At 36.7% G+C, this 27,832-nt stretch overlaps 1 protein-coding gene and 1 non-coding gene across 2 annotated transcripts; one reads left to right on the forward strand and one right to left on the reverse strand.

Annotated features, from left to right (window-relative positions):
- Nucleotides 1-17,615, forward strand: LOC129926576 (cytoglobin-2-like). Its single transcript, XM_056031448.1, has 3 exons — nucleotides 1-274; nucleotides 8,306-8,641; nucleotides 15,865-17,615. Exons 2-3 carry the CDS (start codon nucleotides 8,433-8,435, stop codon nucleotides 16,232-16,234), a joined length of 579 nt encoding a protein of 192 aa, XP_055887423.1. The 5' UTR covers nucleotides 1-274; nucleotides 8,306-8,432; the 3' UTR covers nucleotides 16,235-17,615.
- Nucleotides 3,254-3,326, reverse strand: Trnar-ucg (transfer RNA arginine (anticodon UCG)). Its single transcript has one exon. It is a non-coding gene; the product is annotated as a tRNA-Arg (tRNA).
- Nucleotides 17,616-27,832: the final 10,217 nt, after the last annotated feature.

Consider the following 27,832-nt stretch of genomic DNA (forward strand, 5'->3'; position numbering starts at 1 on the left):
AAGTGACATTACTCTGTACTGACAGACTGGTCAGTGGTAGCCAATAATTGTTCGCAAGCTACTGACGTCATAGATGAGTGCCATCTAGGGAAAGAAACACTTCACGCGCAGTGAATTTATTCCATCACAGGATAATAACGCTTTCTTAACATGAGACATGAGGCCTATGTTATCTCTATTTCAATATTTAGATATCAATTGGTTTGCGAAGAAAATTAAAGTTCAAGCTTAATTTTATAAATATGTTCTGAAATTAAAGGATTTACAGTTTACGGTAAGAAATGTGTATACTTAGATTACTATTTAGGCATAGAGCCAGCGGCGTATCAATCATGGCGCCAAGGGGGTTCAGTTTGCCCTGGCCGATGGCTATTAGGGGCCCCTCTGGGTCCATTTATTACTTTTAAAAAGAGGTGTCATGAGGCTGTTATTTATAACATGTGGTAGCTTAAGTACATTGAAATGTCTTTGCGTAGGTCTCAATGTACTCATTCATCTTTTTTTTTTAGGTCACAACGTTCGGGTTTCCCTGGTAGGCATAGGCGCACGCACCATATCCTAGAACCCGGCTTACGGGTACCTTACTACGTCACTAAGTAAGACCTTTTAAAAGTCAATAAGATCTAATAAAGTATGTCCCGGTAAGTCGTAATGCCAGCCCTAACTAAACTAATTGTAGAAATGCGTAATGTAAAATGCTTTGAGCGTAGGAACTTGTTAACAAAAATATGGGTGGGTGTTTTTATAGAAAACTAATTATGAATAAGAGGCGCGGTGGCAGTGTCGTAAAGCGCTTGGCTTCCGAACCGTAAGGCAGGGCCGGCTTTAGAAAATTGGAGGCACAGACGTTACTTCAAAAAAGAAGATGATTACGTCCTACGCGTCTTGCATTCAGTCATGCATATTAACCAATGACTTAAATTCTGCCAAGTCACTGGTTTTCCTGGCTAACTCAGGCAACCTATTCAATGATCTAATAGCACTAGGGAAGAAGGAGTGTTTGTACAAATTTGTCCTAGCATATGGGATGAGGAATGTGCCTTTATCTTTGTGTCTTTCAGAGTATTTTATTAAATTTTGTTTTTGTATTTGAAGATTATGGTTCAGTGTTTTATGTATGATTGCTACTTTACTTTTGAGCCTTCTGTCCTGAAGGCTTTCTAAATTTAGTGATTTTACTAAAGGTGTTACTCTAGTCAAATGTGAATATTCGTTTGTTATGAATCTCACTGCTCTATTTTGTGTCTGTTCCAGTTTCTTAATGTTTTCTTGAGTTGAGGGGTCCCAAACGGAGGATGCATATTCTATTATTGGCCTAACCAAGGTTAAGTAACATTTTAGTTTTATGTTCTTATTTGATTTATAGAAATTTCTTTTAATAAATCCTAATGCTTTGTTTGATTTTTTTGTAGTTTCATCAATATGTGGATTCCATGATAGTTTTTCATTTATTATAACACCTAGGTATTTTGCGTTTTTAGTCTGTGATACTGGTTTGCCATGAATAAGATAAGTGGAATTAATTTGTTTTAGTTTTTTTTGTTACTCTTAAAAACTGACATTTTTCTGGGTGGAAAGACATGCTCCAATTTGATTCCCATTTCTGTAATTCATCTAATTCTCTTTGTAAAATATCTGTGTCTTGTGTTGTTTTTATTGTTCTATATATTATGCAATCGTCTGCAAATAATCTGACTTTTGTTCCTGAACTAATGCAATTTGGTAAATCATTTATGTAAATTAAAAATAGTAGTGGACCCAAGACTGTACCTTGAGGTACACCTGAGTTTACTGTTATCTGTGTTGATTTAGAGCCATTTATTATTACAGTTTGTTCTCTCCCTATCAGAAAGTCTTTAATCCACTGATGCAGTGGACCATTAATGCAGAATTATTTTAATTTTTTAAGCAAGCTATGGTGGTGAACTTTGTCAAAAGCCTTAGAAAAATCTAGTAAGATAGCATCTATTTGTTCACTATTATCTAAACCTTTTGAAAAATCATCAATTAGTCCTATTAGTTGTGTTTCACATGATCTATATTTCCTAAAGCCATGTTGGTATGGTGTGAGGACATTATGTTTGTCTAAGTGGTTTATGATGTTGCTACATATTATGTGTTCTAGGATTTTACATGTGATGCTGGTAAGTGATACTGGTCTGTAGTTCCCTGGGTCAGATTTTTCTCCTTTTTTAAATAGGGGGGTGACATTAGCTTCTTTCCAGTCCTTTGGTACTCTGCCCTGGTTAAGTGAAGCCTGAAAGAGTATTTTGAACACTGGGGCTAGCTCATTACTTAGTTCTTTGAGTAATCTAGCTGGAATACCATCAGGTCCAGAAGCTTTATTTGGTTTGGTGTTGGCTAATAGTTTTTGAATTCCATTTTCTTGTACTACTATATCTTCTATGTTGTCTACGAATGCTGATGCAAAGTATTTGTTTAGGATGTTTGCTTTAGTTTCATTATCATTATGTATTATGTTATGTTCATCTTTTAATGGCGCTACGCCTGTTGTTTCCATTTTCTTAGACTTAATGTATGACCATAGGTTTTTGTTGTTATCTTTAGATATTACATTGTTTATGTATTCACTCTGCAGCTGTCTGCTTACTTTTTGGGTTAAGTGTTTAATTTTTATATAATTTTTGTAAACTCTTTCTGCATTAGTTTCTTTAAATTTTCTATATAGGTTTTCCTTCTGTTTACCATGTGATGCTGGTAAGTGATACCGGTCTGTAGTTTCCTGGGTCTGATTTTTCTCCTTTTTTAAATAGGGGTGACATTACCTTCTTTCCAGTCCCTTGGTTCTCTGCCCTGGTTAAGAGATGCCTAAAAAAGTATTTTGAACACTGGTGCTAGCTCATTGCTTAGTTCTTTGAGTAATCTAGCTGGAATACTTGGGTTAGGAGCTCTTCAACTTGTTGAGATCGATAGGAATGTTTATGTCAAATAACCTGACCACCGGATGAATTAAATAAATGGTGTGGTCACTGTAAACAAATATCAACATGGCTACCATAGTTTGAAATAACAATATAGATGTTGAATAACTTACAGGTTATTGGATCTCTGGCTGGTCCTCTGGTAGGCATTGGTAGGCCTATGAGCTTGGGGCTATTTTCACAACAACCCAGTACTCCGCAGAAAGACAAGATGGCAACTCGAAACAATTGGGTTTAGTCGGGTTTCTCATGCGATAAGTAAATCCCAATCCCTATTAAATTTTACTAAAATTTAACAAAATAAATCGAAACGACCCCGACGAGACTCGAACTCGCAATCTTCTGATCCGAAGTCAGACGCCTTATCCATTAGGCCACGAGGCCTGACGAGTGCACTAGGCAGGTCTCTATAATCTTGTGTTCTCTACCGTACTTTTTTTTTTTTGCTCGTATCTTACGACCTCCGTTATTCATTGGTGACCAGAATAACAGAATTTACCTTTTTTCCAGTTGTATCTGGCAATGTGACATCATCTAGCTAGATCTACATGCAAACAACACGCTTAACTGGCCTTAGTATTACCATTAACTGTTGTTGCTGAATAGTTCAGAGCTTGGCCATTTATTTTTTTTTTTTGCCCACAATTTTTTTTAAACAATTTGTTTCAATACCTTCCATCTAGTATTGCTAACCTAACCTCGTCCTACGAATTATAATATAATAATAATTATTTTTAAAAAAAGGAAATAATTCGACCTTATCTTATATAATACAGACGTTACTTCGTTACAGACCTATGCACGACATGGCCTAAATTGTGCCAATGTGCCTAAACTCAAACTTATACAGACCTATAACGTAGCAACGAGCTATTCGTCTCCTTTGCCTACAGGTAGCGACGTTGCATGTCAGTGTTAAGGACTTCTATGGCGATTGGTCTCGGTAGAAAAAACAAGACCACCTCACCCCCTCACCCAAATAATCTTCTTATCTGTCCTGTAACGGCGTCTCAGAATTGTCAAGTCGGAGGGTACGCAGTTTGTGCCCTGGTCATGATAGCCCTGAATTTCACTAAATCTCATTCACCATTCACTAAAAGACTACGTAGTGCAGCGGTTCTCAGCCTTTTTAGCTCGGCGACCCCTTTTACTATTCCCCACCATGCGGCGACCCCCAACCGTAAAATAATATTCTAAAGTAACTCCTCTTTTGGATAATGTTATAAGAACTGCAATCATAATGTTAAATCTGATAAGCATTGCACAAACTTTATGTTTAATTACGAAATAATAGGAAGTTATATTTTGACTAAAAAATATTTTCTGCTTTATAATTAAATTTAAAAAAATAAAAAGAAATTTCTTTTATTAGCGTTTTTTTTTCCAGATCCCTTTTTTAGAGTTGTTCCATAATGAAAATAATAATCTTCAATAACATGGACTTTAAAACAATGGCGAAAGAATTAAATATAAACGAAAATGCTTTTTAATTACCTCACGACATGCGCGAATTTCACTTTAGAAATATTTACGATTAAAACTGTAAAACTATTTATTCTATGACAATAAAGATGTTAGAAATAATTCTGATTCATTTCTCTACAACAGCTATTGGGGCTATCCTTGAACAACAGCAAAATGTGAACATTTCAAGTTTTACACTTTTAAAAATTTCATGTTTCTTTTTGGTCTTAGGCGACCCCTGCGAAATCGTCATTCGACCCCCCACTGGGGTCTCGACCCACAGGTTGAGGACACCTGACGTAGTGCATTAGATTATCTAACATGTCTGCATCATTCACGGGCACGAGTACATGTTACACCAGGTCGGGGCAGACTAACCTATTAACCTGCATTTGTTTCTAAAATGGATTTACAAATATTGAATTCCAGACCACCACCCACCCCCTCTCCCTTTCTCGTAAGCTCACATGTAACCTTTGTGTATTTATAGTCTGGGCATCAGTTTGTATCTGTGTGTAGGTCAGTGACACATCGACTCTCTCCTCGTTAAGCTAGATTCTTTCATGCGCCAAGCGCAGGGGTTCTCAGCCTGTGGGTCGCGACTCCCTTGGGGGGTCGATTGACAATTTGCCAGGGGTTGCCTTAGACCATCGAAAATATGGATTGATATTGTCTATTCTTCTATTGCTGTATGTGTGTGTGGGGTGGGGGGTCGCGGCAGAGTGGGGGATTGTAAAAAGGGGTCGCCGAGCATAAAAGGATGAGAACCGCTGAGCTAGCGTTTTGTGCACCGCATTTTAAAGAGAAATCTCGCGCAGTGCTAAAAGAAAGTTGTGGATTGCATTCATTACAACTGGTTTCAAAACAGAAGCAATTAGAATGGCAAACATTTAGCAGGGAGTGTTTGGTTTAGTGTATAGTTTGCTTACAAATCTCTGATCTGTGGTTTTAAATGACTCTGAAGACACAGACGCATGCAGTCTCTACGTTATAAATTAAATCTAAAACAGGGCAGAGATAAATGAAACCACAAGGTTTAAACTCTCTCTCTCTCTCTCTATCAGCTTCTGACAGGAGGGGCTCGTTAGCCATCTTATCCTATACAATACAGACATTACTTCAAAAAAGAAGATGATTACGTCCTAAGCGTCATGCATTTAGTCATGTATATTAACCAATGACTTAAATTCTGTCAAGTCACTGGTTTTCCTGGCTGGCTCAGGCAACCCATTCCATGCTCTAATAGCACTGGCTTCCCACCTATGAGAAGGAAAACTCAAATCTCTGCTGCCTTGCAGTTATACCCAATCATGGAGAAGACTTCGGGGGTCAACCCTGAGGAAAAAATCAGGAGCCGGTGACCATTAGGCGGTTACAGCACTCAGTGCTACACCCTGGTAAAGCCTGCGAAGTCGCTGACCCCTGTCTTTAATTAAGACATGCGGAAATACCAGTGGCGTAGCATCCATGGCGCGAAGGGGTTCAATGAACCCGGGCCCACGGCCATTAGGGGCCCACAGCCTGAAGCGTAGTAACAATGACGCAAAGGGGCTCATAGCCCATGGGTCCATGACTCATGAACAGATGGGACCACCATGAAAACTTGGCGATGACACCTAAGTGAAAAAAATAAATGCACTTTAGTAAAAACCTATAATAAACAGAATTAAAAAAAACTCCCTCAAAATATTCTGAATGTTGTACCAAAATTTATATGAACTGCAATAAAACATTAAGTAGTGTTTTAAGCTCTAATGTAAGGAACCATTTTCCATCAGGTTTATTGTAATGGTGGCTAGACCTAATAGTGCGTTTGAAGTGATAATCGTTTCCATATTGTCCCATTCTTTTTTTTTTCCTGTACGTTCATAAAACCATTGTTAGTATTTACACGTCGGGGGTGGGGGGAGAGGGTATTAGGGGAGTTTGGTGAAGAAAATATTACTGTGTTGTACAGGGGGGGGGGGGAAGGGGGGGGACGACAATAACAATGAGGTCTATAGGGATAGTCCTGAGAGTCACGAATTAAAATTTTGATACAGCTGCTAATTATTCATTTTTTTTAAAGCTTAATCTTTCTTAATTTTGTTTTGTATTTAAATATTGCGAAATGAATTTTTCTTAAATATACAAATGTGGCTTTAATTTAAGTAAGATCTTAGCTGTATTTCTAAAATGTTCGGTAGACACCGAACTGTCACGATTGCTATGTTTCTATTACTATTAAATCCGACAAAGTTGACACTGTTAAATAGTGTAGAACATTCAATCAAGGACGACTGTGTCCGCGGAAGTCTTCATCACCTTGCTTTGTTGTCTTCTGTAGTGGGTAAAAAAAATTAAGGCAATTAGAACAGAATAAAAAAGGGGGTGGGTACAATCTAAACAAAAAAAAAAAAAATAACATTAAATATTTATCAAGCCAGAGAAACATCAGAGTGTTACATAGGAATCGTTAAAATTAAATGTGTTTGTGCTATTGAAATTAATGAGGAAACTGATTTGGGGCGAATGTTTATAACAAAGATCTAGATGATAGAGAGATGACTAAATGAATGGAATAGTGTCTTTCACTGACCAATGCATGATATTTGGTTTAAACTTGGTTCATAGCTCTAAAGTCTAAAGTAAGTTAACTATATTTATACGAAAACCTCAGAAAATTGTTATGAATATTGTCATTTGGCAGGAACTCAAAGCCCCACAGATTCAAAATGAAATAATAGACCCGTTGGGCTAGTTGGGCATTGCAGTTCTGGCAAAATTATTACTAGTACTATAGGACATCCATTCTGCACCATTTTTCTCTTTCGTTGGTGACAGCGCTCAGACAAATAAAAAGTTGATCAAATTAGTTTTATTTTGTTTATATACTGTTTAGTGATCTCCGATAACGGAACATCCAAAGAAATGTCAATTAGATTGTCATTTCTAGGTTACCTTATTTGTGAGAACCAGACGTCTGCAAAATTGGCTGAACAAACGCTCCAAGTAATTAAAAAATCCCCATTTATCCTTAAATAAACTTCGAGGCTAAAGCTATGATGGTGCTTCCAATATGCAGGATACTAGAATGGCCTTTGGGCATTGTTTCATCAAAAGAAGCCGCTCGCACATTTAGAAATAGACGCACTGGTTTCTTACTTTGCTACTTAAAAGGCCAGAAAAATGTTAGTCAATAAATATTCCATCTATTTACAGTTAAATAATGGACGTAGAACTCGATACTAATTTGTATCAATGTTTCAAAGTTTGACACCTAGAAGTGTTTTTTAGGAATTTAAAAATGTAGAATGGGAACTAGATCTCATGAAACATTTCTGTATACATTTCAAACACCATTAATTCGTTTTATTCTGTTCAAATATTGTGTCGGAGTTCTGCTTCAAACGTAATAAGATTATTCTACTCTAGTTGTATTGGAATGTCTTTTGGTAAATATACCGATACATTCAGATTACTCGATGATTTTGTCACACATTACATTCATCTTATTGGGGTAGGAGGCCCACCAATATATTCTTGAACCCGGGCCCACGGGTACCTTGCTACGCCACTGGGGAATACCCTTTGACGTTTGCATGTTCAAGATAAAGAATGTCTAGACATCCAGGCCAAATTTAATTATTAGATTATTAAACTTCAAAATATTTTTACGGTCAAACCAGAGCTTTTCCTGTGTTGCAATTTAGCTAGTAATTCTTTTCCCAAAGTTATACATAAACTTTCAAATTTCTGGAAAAATCGTTCGAGCTGTTTTTGATAACCGCTTCCATCCAGTTTTGGTTTTTAGATTCCTACCTTTTTTTTAATGAAGAATTTGCAAGCTGAGAAGAGGAAATGTAAAAATTGCATTCATTTATTTGATTTGTTCATTGATTTTATTGTTTATTTTGCAGAATCAACACACCACCAGAAGATCTTTTTTCTTCAAATATTAAAATGCCTCTACTCATCATTGGCTGATTCAATTACAAAGAAGCAATAAGAAACAAATTTGAAAACAAAACCTTTTGGCAGCAACCAATGGGATGTGAGGTCAGCACGTCACATGGGGTGGTCCAGGTGGTCCAAGAAGACGAAGAAGACACTGGAGAGTTCTCCGACACATTGATAGACACCATTAGAAGCACCTGGCCACTACTGTCCCGTGATTACGTCACTGTTGGGCTGGAAGTCTTCAAGAGAATATTTAATGAGATCCCTACAGTGCGCGTTCTGTTCGATTCTTTTGGGTACGTTGTTAACTGTTCTATTTCCACTGCTAATTCTCAAAGTATTATGTAAGCTTTAAAAAGCTTATTATCATATAATATAAAAATACTTTCTAAAACGCAAAGCTTATTCACGAGAAAGCACTCCAAATTTACAGTCATGTTTCTCAATAATGTAACATTTATTTCCTTTTTCGACGATATCAAACAAAATGTATATTAATTGTGTTAGATAGCTAGTTTAGTTAGTTGGGTGGCGCACTTGAATGTACTGACAGTGAACGGATATTTTAGAATGACGACAAAGACTTTGGGGTTAGAGGTTAAGATTGGCATTTAGAAATCAGTTACTGCTAGACTCTTGAGGGGATAACATCGTTCTATAGTGACAGACTAGACTGTGGCCCATTCTGTAATAAACGTTTGTTTAAAGTTCACCTTGAGTCAACTTGATCATTGAGTCTGTGTTCCTGTTTAGTACCTGTTCAATCTTGTAACGTGATGTTCATGTCCCGAACTCGCAGCCGTAATACACTCAACAAGGTGCGCACGCACTTAGTCTAAATAATCATCTTTAGAAATACCTCAGCTACATCCGACTTACACATGCATCCGTTACAATTGCCACAATTTCATTACTAATTGGTTGATTTTTTTTTACTGATGTTTTGTTAGGAGCAATGAATAATTGTGCAAAGTTTTAACTTTACGCTAGAGTGGGAAGTGGGAGAAATAAGGTATCCAATTTTGTACCATACAGACGACAGAGTTGATATAAGCTTTGTGAAAAGATGTAAACCATTGATTCCCAAAGTGGTCTATATAGACCCCCAGGGGTCTACGAAGACTTCTAAGGGGTCTACGAAAGTTAAAATGGGAATTGGGGGTCTATGAGATGTGCTCGGGGGGTCTACGATAAAGAATCGCAATTCAGCATGTCGTGACTTTAATTTTGACAATTGGAATTTTTTCATCCACACATTTATGATTTGTACCTTAGGAAATTCTTAAAATTTTTATCCTGCTGATTAAATGAAATATTGATATTTGATAACTATATTGAAATAGTGTAGTTTTGTCTAGTTATAAATTTAACCAAAAGAAATGTACAGTGTTAAGTATTTGAAATTGAACTTCATTACTTCCTAGTCAAACAAGGGGGTGTTAATGTGCCTTTTTTTATGATGCTATGAAACCAATTAAGCTGTAGGATCATTTGAGATGATGCCACCCTGATAAAAAGATAAAAGTTTGCAAAAATTTCAAACACTCAAAGATAAAGTTCAGAATACACCCACAAAATATCTTTTTGACCTGATATTGAGAAGATGATGATTATAGTAAAATACTGAAAACCTCACACGATATTGATTTTTACCAGCCGTTGAAGAAATAGTAAAAAACTCTTACACAAACTTATATCGTTAAAAGAATTTCATGTTTGGGTTCTGTGGCCGGTGTCTTGTTTTGGGACTCTTGATGAAGAATGCAATTTTGAAGACATGGTTGGCATTCTCTGGTGAGACTCCAAAATGGCAAATTACAACGGTCCCAATTTTAAGGTTCCGGAACATATATTTTCTCATTATAATGTGTACGGTTCTGATGTGAACAGTTATAGGTGGTTCTATTGAATAGTTTATAATAGGTTTCATCTTCCTTGTATATCGAATAAGAGCTTGTCCATTTCTCGTTTTTACAATTCACTATTAGTTTCTTCATTTCTTCCTGATAGAGTGCTATGTTCAAGTGTGTATTTGTTTTCTCACATTTGGCAAGTCAGTCAGCCTTCTATTTCCTTCTATTTCAACATTGGAGAATAGTGATCTTGCTGTTGTTGTGCTTTATAAGGTCACACAATATGTTTTACACAAAATCTTTTGGATGCTCCTTTACATTATGTGGATAATAACATCCTAACCCAAATCTCCCGACGGGAGATGCGAGCAGGCAAGGTGACCACCGAACGTCAGTCCAGGCATCATGAGTTGTTTTATTTAGGAGGCATCAGAGTTTGTCAAGCTTTGAAGGACTATTTTTATATTGGTCACGAAAAAATTTAACTGTTTGGTGAATTTTGCTGATTCGCTATCATGGTAGTTATTAGATCCAGTGCTCCTATTTCTTCTCTGTGGTTGTCACAGAGCTCATTAGTTACAATGAACTTAATTTTTAAATTATTTTTTCTCCATTGGGCCGTTAAATGAGTATTCCAGCTCCTCCGTTTGTGGAGGCTTTCTGAGAACCATCCATGACTTATCGGTTGTTAGGGCAATGGATTTGTAGAAGAGTTCACTAAATTCTTGAGCTATGTTGGAATATAGTCAAATATTTCTTTCTTCTTATGTAAGTCTTTGCAAACGATATATTTCTGCAATCAACATATTTCTCTATAAAGCTGACTGAATCAACCTTGTCTGGTAATGATTTTTTTATTCAAATTTTTATGGCTCAAGAAATACATGAAAAACTGCTCTTTGTGAAAACTTTTACTGTTGATACTTAAGGCACATTAATCTTTAATATTTTGAAGAACTTCTTCATAAAACAACAAATCCGTATCTGAAAAATAATCTCCGTAGCAACGGATGGTGAGCTTGCAAGCCTTTAAAAACAAATGTTTCCAATGTGTTTATTATATATATAGTGATTGTATGCTATACGTGTTAACTATTAAATAATGGGTTGAAATTTGAATTTTGTTAATAAATTTATTTAAAAAAATAGATTCAACTTAAAATGTAGTTTTAAATTACTTTTCCTCCTCGTGTCACAGGTTAGATATTATTTTAAACAAAATGTGTAATTTGAAATTGAATTTTCAAAAATTCAATATAACTTAAGCAGGGGGTCTACGGAAAACCAGAAAACATGGCAAGGGGTCTACGAGACAAAAAAGTTTGGGAACCACTGATGTAAACTAATAGAGACTAACGAAAACAGAATCCAACTTTTTTATTTTCCTTTCGACTCATTTGTTTTATAATGGAAAAAATATTAATTGCATCTATTTCCATATCAAATAATTTTGTCAGTACACTGGTGTTTTTAAGAAAAAATTTATTTTTTTTTGCATATAGACTTAGCTAAATTAAGAACCTTAGTTGCAAAGACAAAAGATTATCTGCCCATACATAAAGTACCACACATAGACATATATATATAGACTGGACGATAAAGAACAAATTATTATCGGAAATATTTGGAAAAAGATAAGTTTGTAGATCCACATCACAAACCTATATATATTTGCCTATGTCTATGATTATAAAACAAAGACAAAATATTGGGGATATGGCAGTTTTGCACTTTTCAAAACTAAAGATCAAAGGTATATATTGGCTGAAATGTTAGTCCTAGAATTTATAGCTCAATCGCCGCCATTTTTTTTCACATAGATATAGTACATAAAACATATTGACTCCCCCCAAATAAAAATAACTTCCTACTTCCAGTCTATATTTATTTATGTCTATGGTACCACATAGTTCTTTTAATCACATTTTTTAAAATTGCTTTTATGTAGAGCACCTTTCATGATTATACATTCTTAGTGCGCAATAGACCAATCTCATTTGAGAACCATTGGGGAGAGGGGTATCTGGGAGAAGATTTCCGCGCTGCTTTTAGGCGCTCAGCAAACACAACTCTGCTCGAGACGGGATTCGAACTCAAGTCACTAGCGGATCCAGAACTTTGGAGTGGGGGGGCGATTTTTTTCCAAACCCTAACCCTAACGCCCAGTAAACCCTAACCCTATGCATAAACGTGTGTACAGAACACACACACACACACACACACACACACACATATATATATATATATATATATATATATATATATATATATATATATATATATATATATATATATATATATATATATATGAGAATTTTAAAAAGCAGCCTTTCTTAACCTTCGGCGAAAAAGTGGGGCAACGCTAAAAGGTTCCCTAGTGGGGTTTGGGGCGAAGCCCCGACGACAAAAGCATTTTCTTGTATTCACATGACATCTAAAGCTTATTATTCATCAATGGAGTTCGGGGCGAAGCCACGAAGACAAAAGCGTTTTCTTGCATTCTTCACTACAGAAACGCATTCTCCTGACATCCACAGCTCATCATTCATTAATGAAGTTCGGGGCGAAGCCCCGACGACAAAAGCATTTTCTTCTATTCTTCACTACAGAAACGCATTCTCCTGACATCTATAGCTTATTATTCATCAATGAAGTTCGGGGCGAAGCCCCGACGCTAAAAGCATTTTCTTGTATTCTTTACTGCAGAAACGCATTCTCCTGACATCTACGCTTATTATTCATCAATGGAGTTCGGGGCGAAGCCCCGACGACAAAAGCGTTTTCTTGCATTCTTCACTGCAGAAACGCATTTTCCTGACATCTACAGCTCATTATTCATCAATGGAGTTCGGGGCGAAGCCCGAAAGGACAAAAGCGTTTTCTTACATTCTTCACTGCAGAAACGCATTTTCCTGACATCTACAGCTCATTATTCATCAATGGAGATCGGGGCGAAGCCCGAAAGGACAAAAGCGTTTTCTTACATTCTTCACTGCAGAAACGCATTTTCCTGACATCTACAGCTCATTATTCATCAATGGAGATCGGGGCGAAGCCCCGACGCCAAAAGCGTTTTCTGGCATTTTTCACTGCAGAAACGCATTCTCCTGACCTAAAGCTCATTATTCATACTATTAAAAAAAAGGACCATTTGAATAATATTGTACTTGAAAGATATTCTAATATGAATTTATAGGCCCTTAATACATTGCAAATAAAACCGATTTGTTCCTTGAAAAGATAAGATACCCCACATATTTAGATTTTTGCTTTGAGGATCGCCGCCGAAAAAAAATTATTCGATAAATAATATTCAATAACATTGTAGTATAAGTTGTGAGTTATAGTCCCAAATTTATTTAACTAGAAAAATATCCGATTGAGTAAAGGTTTGGAAAAGGCGACTATAAATATATCATTTTCGGTTTAGAACTCATCTCAATCATGATTCTTATACTGAAAAATTTCGTTTGAATTCTAACTTTTCCAATGCAAAGTCTTTCTTAAAATAATTATGATAACTTCATGTGAAATTACATAAACTCTGGAAATGGGAGGGGCGGTAGAATGAAAACGATTAATCCTCGCTCCTTTAATAATTTCTGCTAAAGATTGCATTTGGCATTAAAGAATTAAAAAAAAAAGTAGGGCGACTCGATATAAGAATTTAATTTATAGTATATATAAATTATATTAGTGGGAGATTTTTTACATTTTGTAATTTCTAAACTATAATACTAAAAGAAAAAGTATTGGTTTGTCCGATGGGGGAAATGTAATTGCATATATCGCCCTTCCCACCTCGTGCAACCTTTTTTCATTTAAATTTACTAATGATAAAATTTGAGATTAGAGTATTTTACGACATAATATACAATTGGTTCACATATCAATACGTAGTTTATATTATATAGATATTCAACTAATTTTGTTCACAAACTATGATTCTCCATAAAAATAGGACCGCCCCCCCCCTCTCAGAGGGCTAGAGTGGGAAGGGCAGTACATGCAATCGCCCTCCCCCCAACCCCACCGAATCGACCAAGATACCAGAAAGGGAGCGACATAATATACAATTTATAGATTAATTCAACTAATTTTGTTCACAAACTATGATTTCTCCATAAAAGTAGGACCGCCCCCCCCACTCAAATGGTTTAGGTGGGAAGGGCAGTAGAGGTATTCGCCCCCCCCCACCCCCAAACGGTAAACAGGGAACGACATAATATAAAGATCGGTTAAAATATCAATAACAAGTTTTAATCATATAGATATTTAATTGATTCTGTTAGCAAGCTGTGATTTCTACAAATAAATTGGACCGCCCCCCCCACTCGAAAGTGTATTGGGGGGGGGGGGCGGGATTGATACCATTGCCCCCTCCCGACCCCACCAAATCGGTCAACATACTAGAGGAGGGGGCGAAATAATAAAAAAATAGGTTGAAATATAAATAATTAGTGTATATTATTAACATAAGTAATAAATTTGTATACAAATTGTGTGAATTCTATACTAAAATTCGTCCGCCCCCCCCCTTCGGGGGAGGGGGGTCGGCCGAGTGGGGGGGGCGATCGCCCCTACCGCCCCCCCCCCTGGATCCGCCAGTGACTCAAGTCCACTTGTTAGGTGGCCAAACCGTAGCCAAGCGGTTTTGGCCTCTCATTCATTTGGTGCTAGTGTAGTAGTCCAGTTCAGACATTGCGATCATGTTTACCAAGGGTTACATGTAGATAGAACAACGACCACACATCTTTTCTTTCCCCAACGCATGTCAGGTACGCCCTAAAAATCCATAAGACCCAAAATCCCAGTAATTAACGGGTTTCAAACGCGTGATCTCTCGGTTCGGATGTCAAGCGCTTTATCACTCGTCCAACACGCCCCTACTCTACTAGTAGACGTGAAATAATGACTTGTTAAAAAATGGGCAGTGGCGTAGCTAGGGATTAGGGGGCCTGGGAGGCTTGACCTTATCTTATCTTATATAATACAGACCTTACTGCATTTTAATATTCAACATCATGACATGAGATAGTGTACACTGTACTTAATTCTAGTCTAAATTCCAAATTGTACAGTATATAAGCAACATTTGCAAAAAATAATCATCATGACTCTCTTAATGAACACTAGGCTATCGTTGTTTATTGGCGAGATAATGCACAATTGACAAATCTCAATTCATATCGCCTCACGTCGTGCTTTCTGTGCAGCAAAGGACATCTCTAACATCAAGTAGAGCAATGTGGTATATTATTTGACTCCACGTGAATAGCAAGATTACATGGCAGTGGCGTAGGATTTAAAATTTAATTTAAAAAAAAAAACATTTAAGACATTCGTTTTGTGGTCCCCTTCGCACTCGGACCACCCCTTCGACCACACTAGCTACGCCACTGATAATGAAAGTTTATTTATTGATGCTTAAAGCATGTTATCTACTAATTTTTCTGTTACAAACGCTTTCTCAACTAACTCAAACATCTCTTGTGGTATTCCGTAAAAGCACAGGCCTATATTACCTAATTATCAACCATTCTTTCAACCGTATTAAATAATTAGCCTTTAAGAATACTATACTGTCGTAATTGATTTTCTCAAATGAATGAATTGTTTTTACAATATCTAAAATAATTGTTGTTTTTTTTCTCCACAATTTCTAGAATTGACCAAGCGGAAACTTTAGAGCGTCATCAAATTTTCAGAGAGCATGTGCAGAAGTTTATGCACGTGCTAGAAAGTCTCGTGGAGAATCTAGAGCGACCGGAAATGATACAACCACACCTAATCGCACTGGGAGCTCGTCATGCCGCCATTGTAGGCTTTCACCCAGAGTACTTCCGGTTCTACAGCAAGTGCCTGCTTGAAGTCTGGGAGGCGGAGCTTGGGGAGGAATTTATCCCGGAAGTGAGAGAATGCTGGGAGAAAGTAATAGAATACATTGTCCGGAGTATGTCTCATGGCTATCACATATGTATCACACATCAGCTGGAACATTTTGTTAAGGAAACACAGATTGGTAAATTGGTCTAGCTTGACATATAGGATGCCATTATTTATCACACAAGTAGGACCCGCTATAGTGTTATACATCGTAGTCATCACTTGACTATATGCAGGCTTACCAAAATGGTAATGGGCGGATAACTCTAACCTAGTATTTTATGAAGTACTGTAAATGCCGTATAATACGATCAGATTGCCAAGTTGACTTGATCACTTAGTGATATGCCCCGATCGTACATTCTGTTGTTTAGGCCTGATCAAAATGGCTGCACACAGATTAAATTAAGGAAAATAAATATATTCCTTTTATATTGACTAAAACATGAAAAAAACTTTTTTTAAAAATACTTTTAAAAAACAACATTTGTTCGAAGTATTATTGCCTCAATTAGTTCGGATCAGTTTGTAAAATGTTTGTTTGTAAAATGTTTTACATGTTTCGGATGTTCCTTCAGAGTTGAAGATAGTTTACTTCCTAGTCCAAAACTCCCGCAGGACGACGGGGGATGGGAGCGGGCAGGGTTTGAACCCGGGACCATCGATATGTCTAAACGACAGTCCAGCGCGCAAACCACACGACCTGGCAGTCATGTAATAAATTTGTAATAGGTCTAGACCAACAAAAATAAGTCTGTGCGATTAATATGATTATTACCAATAGTTTCTGTTGAGCGCTATTTCATGCTTTTAGCTTTCTCAATTTGCTATGATCCTATCACTTGTCTGGACCCCATTGGGGGGAGGGGAGAAAGGGGTATCTCAGTATCTGGGTGCACTCTGACCTCTCTGCTAGTGAGGTACTTGTGACTAAAATAAGATTGTATAGTTATATATTATTTGTCTCAATTTAGAGCGGCGACTTATAAAGGGGACTAATTCAGCTTATACCAACATTTCAGTCAAGTACAATTTCTTTCCCTTGTTCGAGATACCTAACAAAATAATTACCAATAGTTAAGTAACTAATTGGCTAATTTTTATCTTATTGATTATTGTGTTGTCAGGTAAAAGAAATAATTGTGCAAAATTTCAGCTTGGGTGTGGGAGAAATAACGTGTACAAACTTTTGACCAGACAGACAGACGGACAGAGTGAGTGAATATAAGCTTTGTTATAAATGTTTCATTAACCAGACTTACAATGTGACCATGATTTTTTTGTGTTTTTTCGGTGTCCTCACATCCAAATGATATTGTTATAAACCTGGTGGTCCTATAGAAGAGCGAGTGTGTTAGAGTCAAGACACTTCACGTTACTTCGCAATGTGACCAGTAGCAGTCGAAGTCAGAACCAGCACGGTGTATATGAAGTCAGTCCGGAGCAAGGCTAGGCTCTTGTACAGTCAGTGTTAATGTTGTTGCCAATTGTGATGTTTTTTTTAAATTAAACTGTTACTGTTACTTTGGAGCCCCGAGTTGTGAGGTTCTTTAAGTTTGTTGTGTCGTGTGGTGCAGTTTGAACAGAGTCTGGATAGTAGGAGAGACGTTACAATATTTTACTTGAGTAGCTTTTCCTCAAAATGTTAATTTTAAAAATGTTCCCAGCAAATAAAAAAGTAATTTTTTCATTCAGTGTTATGAAATTTAATTCATCATAAAAATTATCTTGATATTTTGTACAAAGCTTATATCAACTCTGTCTGTCTGGTAAAAGTTAGTACACGTTATTTCTCCCACACCCAATCTCGGATTAAGCTGAAATGGTGTACAATTATTTCTTGAACAAGGGAAAGAAATCGTACTTGACATTAATTAGTCCCCTAGAGAACTCTTGAGCTATGAGTGAATCTTTTTTTATACATTTAAAAAACGATCATGTAAACATTCACTAAGATACCCCCCCCTTTCTTCCCTCCCCCTTTCACATCTGGTCCACACAAGTGATAGGATCATAGAGCATTGAGAAATCTAAAAGCTAAACAAAAACAATTGGTAAACATATTTCTAATCGCACAGATTTATTAAGTCTAGGGTAGCAACGACTGTAAATACATGACTGATCTGACCGATTAAATCATACGATATAAGATTTTTTTATATAGTAAAAAAGTTGGGGTTTTTTTTCCCGGGGGGGGGGATATTGTTAGATCTATGGTTCCCATGTTGTCTTGAGTTTTAAACTTTCGAGACTCACGACCTTCTTTAAAAACTAATATTTGTTCATTATGTTTTGTTTCGTCGTTCCGTTTGTCAAGATTTACTTTTTGAAAATTAGTATCTACTTTCGTTTTAAAAAATGTATAACCTACACATTCAAAATAGTCATGCCCAAGACCAAAATAAAAAAAAAATTCATAGATCTATGTATAAACTTCAAGAAGTGATTATTAATTAGGTAGAGCTTGTACAGGAGAATTTTATACATTGCTGAAAAAAATATAAGTAGCTAGCACTTTGGTGTTTCCGATGTACAAAATGACGTAAGTGTTGATAAGCTAGGTATTTTTGTTTTAAGTATAATGTGTGTTCACGTTTTAACACTTCAGAAATTTTCTAAGCACTTCCGTTACTTGCACAAAATAATGTCCATCTGACAGGAATAGAGCCATTGTTAAAATTATAGCTCAATTTTTTTTTCATATTTAGTTGGCAGCATTTAGCGTTCTTGACATTGTTTAGCGTATCGTGAGACTCTCCAAAAGTTACGTTCTTAACCCTAAAGATGCGTGTGGTAGTTTAGCCTCTAACCATCAAAATTGTAAATTTCATTTTGTATGCACTCATTGTAAAACGGGCTCAGCACTTTAAGGGTTAAGATTCAATCTCTCACTTTCATAATCAAACGTTAATAAGCTTTAAATTGGGAAACATGTAAAGCATACTTCTCCCAGGAGGCGCAATCGTCTGTCTCAGAACCTTTGAACTTTGAATAGTAAAGCAGTGGCGACGCTAGGGAGTTTCCAGGCGTGCGAACGCCGACGGTTACTCCGAAGCGATTATGTTTGGATGAACATTATTAATGGAACAAGAGTAAAATGGTATATTTTACAATTATGAATGAATTATCTCTGAATGTAGATTAGGTGGATGGCCATTTGTATAATGTTAAATAAAGGGGAAAAAAATACACCAACGTCATATTTTATTGTGAAAATTGTTTTTGGAAAGGGGTGACAGTGGGTGGGACACCATAAGATAATCGCTCCAGGTGACAACGGCAACACGACAAACGTATCACGACAATGGACCTCATTCCCCAATCGTAAACAAACAACATTTAGCCACGTGATAATATTGATAAAACAACGGGGAAAAACTGTCACGTGACAGCCTGTGAGTATTACGTAATTTGTATCGAAGAGATAGAGAATCACGTGGCTAAATGTTGTTTGTTTACGATTGGTGAATGAGGTCCATTCATTCACCTTGCAATTTGTGAAGTTAAACATGTAGAAACAAAAGTTATCAATCCACTGTATTTATCTTTAATGTAAACCGATTATGCATGCTACATGAACCGATCGTCAGTCAGATATTTGTCGTATTAACCATTTAACCAATTTTATGTGAACAAGGCACCTAGGTGCATCTGGTTAACCATTTGTAAGGAGAACGAATCGTCAGGTGAACCAATTGTCGTGAAAGATTTGTCGGTGAACGATTAGTCGTGGAACCGGTGACACCAACCTTAGCACCGCTTCTGTTGTAAAGACAACTAGGCTACAATTTAAATTCAGTAAAAATCATGTGTCTTTGTGACCAGGGCCAGATTTAAGTAAGGAGAAACCCTGCGCATGATTTTATGGAGGCTTCGACCTGTTTTGATATTATTAATAAGCAGATCTAAAAGTAGGGTATATTTTTAAAGGATGAACAGATCGTACTAATAAATTTAATCACATTGAGCTTCCGTTATTTACACAATTATTTATTGTACCTAACAAGACATATAACAATGAAATTAATTATTATTTTTGGTATCGAATAATAGAAATAAATCATACTTATTGAGACACGTGGCTGTTTATATGGAGTGATTCCCATTATTACGTTTTGTACAAGCTTTTTCTCCTACTTCCCATTCCGGGATCAAGTTGAAAATTTGCTTAATTATTCATTGTTGGTAACAATGAATAAATCAATAAAAAAAAAATTACCAATTAGTTAATCAATTAGTGTTAATTGGTAAATTTTTTATATAACAATGGAGCATATTCCTGCACTATTGAGATATATTAAGAGATATATGGAAGTGATATTCCCTTAGATGAGTTTTATTATCTTGCCGGTATCTGCACATTGTAGAGCTATGACAATATTTTTTTTAATTATATTAAAATGTATATAAAAAAGGTATATTAAAAATGTATATTTTTTTAGTTTGTTGAGGTCCTCTTTAAAGTGAGGCATGGTTGGCCGCACAGACTACTCTGTGTTTAATCCGGCCCTGTTTGTGACACCATGTCGTGGCCATGTTACATAATATTTGACTGAAATGCTTTCAATAATGATAATGTAATGTGAAAATAACTTCGCCAAGAGGCAAAGAGTTCATGGCGCACACCAGGGAAAGCCCATGTGAAGCGGGTGTAGCAACAGACATGGACCTATTGAGGAAATAGCCCAGCACACAGTCCGATGAAGTACCGCGTTAAATTCATTTTTCAAAGACAAGTGTGTCAATAGGCCTAGCGTTGTGCATGGTTGTTGGACTAAGTGACATGACATTGGGTGACAATAATTTTGGATTTTGGCTTGTCATTCATTAAAATTTCATTACAACGACTTCTTTTGTGTCTGAAATGTGTCAACATATGTAGGTCACAGTTGGGTCATCTTAGCCTCGTACAACTCTTCTTTTATCTTCCTACAGCGAAATATTCGCCTAATTATTTATATTATTATCATCTAGTCTTCAACTTTGACGTGATAATGGTTCAATCAGATACTGTAGGATTTCATTCCTAGCAAAGGATCTCAAATCGATACATACTTAACCCTTAGTGTCGTAAGGTGTTCTAAAAGCTGACCCCTTGCCCTTACTTCAACAAAATCAAAGGAATCTTCTAACTATCTATTTCAATTATATTCATCAGAATGACTAGACTATCGATCGACGAGATAAAATGATCAGCCATTTTGAAAATTCTCTGACCTGTTCTCTAAGTCATTAGCATTTGAAATAGCGTTGAAGCAAACTAAGAGCGAAAAAAAAAATTCGCTTTATTCCTGTCACCATGACAAACACATTTCGTCATTGTATATAGTCTAGAAATTGCTATGTAATTATCCTTTATTTGTATTTTTTTTTTGTAAGATAAGACTGTAGTACCAGCAAATTGCTATAGTTTAATTTTTTTGTTTTCTGAAATTATCCTTACAAGCAGTAATAAAGAAATGTAAGGTGAAGGTTCGAACTAATAAGGTATTTTCACTGAAGATGTATATTTTATCCTCAAACCCCCCTGGCGGGGGGTTTAAACTCAAAACCCCTTTGGCTACGCTCGTAGATTTTAGAGTGAGTAATTTGCTTTTATTTATATTGAAGAGGTACTTTTTAGCTTCAAACTCCACTGGAGGGGAGTTTAAACTCAAAACCCCTTTGACTACACTCATAACATTTTGAATGCATAATTTGCTTTGTTTTTATTATTAAAGAGGTATTTTTTACCTTCAAACCCCGCTGAAGTGGGGTTTAAACTCATATCTGAGTCAAAACCCATTTAGCTACGCTCATAACATTTTGAGTGTGTAATTAGCTTTTTTTTATATTGAAGAGGGGGTTTATCGTAAATTTTAGAGGGGGGTTTAAAATCAAAATCTTCCTTAACTGTGCTCTTGGAATTAGTAGATTTTCGTTTGCATTTTTTTTTTTGTTTTGTTTTATAGAAGAGGGGGAGTTAACTGCAAAAACCCCAGGTAGAGGGTTTAAAACTCAAAACCCCTGGTAGGGGGTTTTAAACACAAAACCCCTGGTAGGAGTTTTTAAACTCGAACCCCTCTGGTAGGGGTTATAAACTCGAACCCCTCTGGTAGGGGTTTTTAAACTCGAACCCCCCTAGTAGGGGGTTTTAAAGTCAAAACCCCTTTGGTTGTGCTGGGGCAAGTGATGGTTTAGTATTAAAAACTCACCTAAAATAAACAAAATCAAAGCAAAAAAAATCAGTCATTAAATTCCGACTCCCCCCCTTCGGGGAGGGGGGGATTTCATTTCGGGGGGGGGGTTTGAACCCCAAACCCCCCCCCGGCTACGCCCATGCTCCAAGCACTTGCACTTTTTAGGACAATAATGTTTGTTTTTTTGTTGTTTTTTTTGGGAGGGTGGGGGGGGGGGTATAGAACTCTAATTCGGAGACCCAAAAGAAAATGGGTGGGTGGGGGGGGGGGGCGCATTCACATTTTTTTTTACTGCTGCTGCTATGCACGTGGATGTATATTCGGATAATCCTTCGGATGAAAAAAAAAAGGTTAAAACATTTATTGGCTTTCAGCAATGCAGCTATAGGCGTTTTAACTGCAGCGACGTTTCCAACATCTTGTCTACGTATTGGAAGGTTTTTGTTACAGTGGGGGGAAGGGTGGAGGGGCCCGCACAAGACCATTCGTTATAGAAGGCCTGAGCACTTGCATGCAACGTCACAATTTGTGGGCAGTTTAGACCAATAGCTCGTTGTCAGGTCACAGGTCTGTACGACGTGGCAACGATCTATTGGTCTAAGCTGCCAACAGGTTGTGACGTTACAGGTCTGTGTTTAGGTCTTTTATAATGAATGGTCTCGGCCCGCATGAGCCCAGTTTCCTGGTGCCTAAATATATCTGGCGTTGTGCCATTTGTTTGATTTGTAAAAAAAAAAAAATATGATCCTCTTAATAGTTAATGGAGAGATGAGTAAAATCGTTAAATTAGATAATTGGTAATCAACATGTGTGCTCTATCCAGAAGAATTGAAGAAATTAATTGTAAATAAAATAAATGAGAAATAGACGAGCTCTCATCCAGATCACAAGAAAGATGACGCTTACTATAAGCTATCCCGACAAGACCAACGTCTAATCTTTCGACTCAGGGCCGGACGCAGCAGAATGCGACAACACATGTACCGGAAGCTCAAAATTGGAACCAGTGAAATCTGCCCATGTGGAGTGTCACCAGAGAATGCTGACCACGTCCTCCAAAACTGCTCTCTTTACCAAGAGGCTCGTATAAACACTGGCCCCAAAACACCTCAATAGAAAGAATACTATATGGAGAGCTCCCTGATTTGGAAACCACTGCGCAGTTCATCTCATGTACTGGTCTAGTCATCTGAACACTCCAACATAACAAATGAGAACGAAGAAGAAGAAGAAGAAAAACATTGATGTCCCGCTCTCAGTCCCCGTCGTCCTGCGAGAGGTTCAGTGTAGGACAGTGATGCCAAAAGTGCGGGCCATATCCGGCCCGCGAAGTGGTTCCATCCGGCCCCCCGAAACATCGGCACAAGGTGTAGAAAATCACGTCCTCACAACACAACAACAACAACAAATTTAAAAATCTTTTCCTACTTTAGGGCTCTCATTATTTCTTTGTTGGATTATGATACTGGTAAAAAGTCAACATGTCTGTTTTATGCAAACGTGAAATTGTATTTCTTTTCTAAACACTTAACACTCAACATCATAACACAAACAAATCTGTTGTAAGACTGCTCTTCAGACATGCTCATAATATCAGTAAAGAAACGAAGATGAATCTTCAGACTGCGAATGCGTAAAACAAAAAGTGCTTGCTAGCAGTAAGTCAAGAAAAGAATGCAGTTGAAGCTGTCACGTGACAAGTCGATTGAATGACAGGGAGGAAAATGTCCATTTCAATGTCAAGAGACAGGGAGCAGACTTTGAAATATTTTCTGACGAGTCCACCGACATATCTGATACTAAAACAACTCTTGGCATTTATTCGCTGCACAAATAGCAATTTTGAAATCATAGAAGCTAGAAGCCCCTACTGATAAAGACCTGTTTAAAGAAGTTTCAAACCATCACAAAGGCTGCTCTAGGTTGGTGTCTCAGTTATGAAGCCAGATGAGAAGAAGTTGGTTTCCGATAAACTTATCATTCATTAGTATTATAAGTACTGGAGTCGCGGGGTTCTAATAAAATTGGTCAACTGTTTATTTCCTTTTTTAAAAACGATTTTGGCGATAAATTAAAATGGCCCGTAGGCCGCGAAAGGCTGGGCATCACTGGTGTAGGATGTAATTATCTAGAACTGTGATGCCCAAAATACGGCCCGCGGGCCAGATGCGGCCCGCGACGTGGTTCCATCCAGCCCGCCGAAATGTCGGCACAAAGTGTAGACAACCCCATCGAAAAAAAAAAAAAGCTGACTTATGTATCTTTACCTACGTTAGGGCCCTTCATTTTTCTTTAATTGATTGGTACCATGACCTTTAACATTAGTGTGTTTAGGAAATGAGAATCTACCAGAAAAAGAGAACGGATCTTAACTCTTTTTTTTTGTGTGGATCATGAGAATAAGCCAACTTATGTCATCTATAAAAAAAAGTGTGGCTGTTTCCAAAAAGAATAACATCTAAACGTCATTAGGAAACAGATATTCTTGGTTTGAGCCGTGAATAAAAAGATTGTTAGACTACGGCTTGAGATTGGAGGATTGTTGGAAATATTTACCAAAAAGCGACAAGAAAATGAGTCGACGTCAAAGCTAGCTACAATGTTGTTCTTTTTTTATCAGTACAGAAATAGGGCCATTTTCTGACGCGTGAAAAAAAATCACTTCAGATATCCAATTCCTTAATGTAAGTACTAGCTCCACAGTTTTTCTAATCTAATAGTTTCAAATTCAGGTAATTTTTTTTTTTTTGTATGTGTACATTTTCGTTCATGTGGCCCGCGACACGAGCGTCAGAAATTAAAATGGCCCGCAGGTCGAATTAGGTTGGGCATCACTGATCTAGAACATTGAAGAAACATCTGAATTATATGTATAATTGATCAAGACATTTTACTTTATTCTGTATGGTTAATAAGGATGAATAAAACAATGCAAGCTTTTATATCTTAAAATCGAATGGAACAAAGGTTTTGAAATATCTCTTTTTTTTAACATAAAAAAATAGAAATACAGTTTTAAATTACAATTTATCACGCGATAAAAGGGGATCTAACTATGTAAATACTCAAATTCACTAAGTTGCGTCCCTTCCATTAACACTTTATTTATTGTACAGCGATGGTGCAGACGATTCTTTCGAAAAAAATTTTATTACAAACGGCATGTTGAAATGGCTAATGGCTAATGCAAGACTTTAAAGTAAAGTAGCAATCTATACTATAAAGTAGAATGTGAGGTGTATGTATGTTACTTATAGACATCAAAACCGCTTGACCAATCTTGATAAAACTTGGAAGGAATGTTTCTTGGGTACCAACTTAGACCTTCGTGTATGTATCGTAGCCCTAAAACAAACTTAAGACCCTAAAAAAAAATAAAGTTGTCCGACTCATTTACAGCTATACCAGTAACTTACGTTTATCGAACAAGTTAAGCTCATTCGCCGACATTTTTTATGTTTGAATTTGTGTATCTCCGTAAAAATTAGACCTAGAAAAAAACTGATTGTATCTGTGAACTCCTCATCCATTTTTCTTAAAAAGTAGACATGTTTTATTCTATTACTACTCATAGTTAAACTCATATTTGATGTTAAAATGGGTCAGGTTGATGATTTCAAAAGATTAAATTATCGAACACTTTTTTAGCTTTATCGAACATATGAAGAACTTATCGAACACACGAGAAGTATGGTGTTTTAAAAGTGTTATAATCCTAAAATTTTGTGAAAAGTATGGTGTTTCAAAAGTGTTATAATCTATATTTTTTTTTATTTATATCATTTTCTATTTACGCCATGTCAAGAAAGACAGATTTTTAGTCATTTTCAAATGGTCCACATCGAAGGAATCTTTCACTGATCAGCTCTGCTTAGAAACTGACGGTGCTAAGCCCAGTAACGCATTACCGTAGTACTTATTTAGGTCTAAGCTATTTTGAGACATAAGGCCATTAATAAATTAAATCCAGATATTATTTATTTGAGGGAGAGCCTAATAAGCTTTGGTAGCCAATAGATATTCCCGCCCTCCCCAAGTCATTGCAGGACACAACAGTTTACTTGGTTGACCTAAAAACAAAACATACGGTACGCGGCCCTACGTAACTAGCCGCCGATCTAGCACGCTCAGTGTATGTAACAGCCTAAAAGTCAGTGCTAGATATTTTTCGATCTGGGCGGGGAGGGGGGGGGTGTTGAAAAGCTATGGTAGCTTGCAAGCTGTGTTACCTATAGATGTAGATAAATCCGCCCTCCCTAAACCACCTGGTTGACCAAAAAAAAACAAACAACGTATTTTAGAGCACGCTTAGTATTTGTCACACACACACACAAACAACATAACTATATATACTACGTATCTATCATGGCTAGTGTTTGTGACCTAATTAGCGGCTTGACCGTAGGTACTCGACTGATGGCTCCTCCCCCTTTCCCCTCAACATTGTTCTTACCACAACTTGAACAATGTTTTGGGGCTGTGTTGATGGCCTGGTTTACACCTGTGTGTTACGCTATCACTGACCATTTTTTTTTTGTTGTGTGTTAGTCTGGTGGCTGCGTTTGGAGTGAGTCTTGAAATTTACGTTGTTACTTTGCACTGAAAAAGTGTGAATGTTGGAGAGTGGAAGCGCGGGTAAGGGGGTGTAGGCAGAATAAGAGAGTGGTTAAATGCGTTATTGTTATTATTTTTGTGTATTTGTGATGTTTCAAAGGAGTGTCTTTGTAGCGCATTAATATATATATATAACTATATATATAAATAATTTTATAGACCCGGCGCCACACGTCTAGATCGAGAAGCACAACTGACTATGTATTTGAGGCTGACGTCACATTCTAATGGTCGATCAATTATTGATGATCTCTGGATACAGTGTCTTGACTGTTTCTCTCCCCCACCCCGACCTTTTTTTTTTACCTGCCCAAGACATTTTTATTTCAAAATACCATATCTGCATTCTATACCTCCCCCTTTGCCCTTTCGTTTTATTAATATCTCTTCACATCAAGCACATGCGCTAGGTATTGGTTTATAACACATAATTCAGAAGTTAATAGAATGGGGCAAATTCAGAAGTTAATAGAATGGGGCATCTGAAAAAGAAACAACAACTGAATACTTTTTTTTTTTTTTTTTTTTTTTTTTTTTTTCTTTTTTTTTTTTTTTTTTAGGAAACCTCAGCTTTTTAGCTTTTGACTTCAGTTGTCTAGCTTAGTACATCCTAGGAATCCTTGGGCTTTTGCCTCTTTTCTTTGCCTCTTTTTTGGGCGTTGCCTCTTTTTTGGGCTATAGGCCTCTTTATTGGGCTTTTTTTTTTTTTTTTTTTTTTTTTTTTCAAATAAAAAACACAAAAACATCATTCTAAATTAATAATTAACACAAGGAAAATTTCATAAAAAACAAAAAATAAACAAATTAAAAAATAAATAAATAAAAAAAAAAAAAAAAGACATTTTTATCAAAGTCATATTCCAGGATTTTGAGTATGATCGCGGAGTAGGATGCAGCAAAGATACATAAAATGGTCACAGTAATGGGTCCAGAAAATGATGACAGCAGAGTTCCA

This window comes from Biomphalaria glabrata, chromosome 6, assembly GCF_947242115.1.
Source record: "Biomphalaria glabrata chromosome 6, xgBioGlab47.1, whole genome shotgun sequence".
Lineage (NCBI taxonomy): Eukaryota > Metazoa > Mollusca > Gastropoda > Planorbidae > Biomphalaria > Biomphalaria glabrata.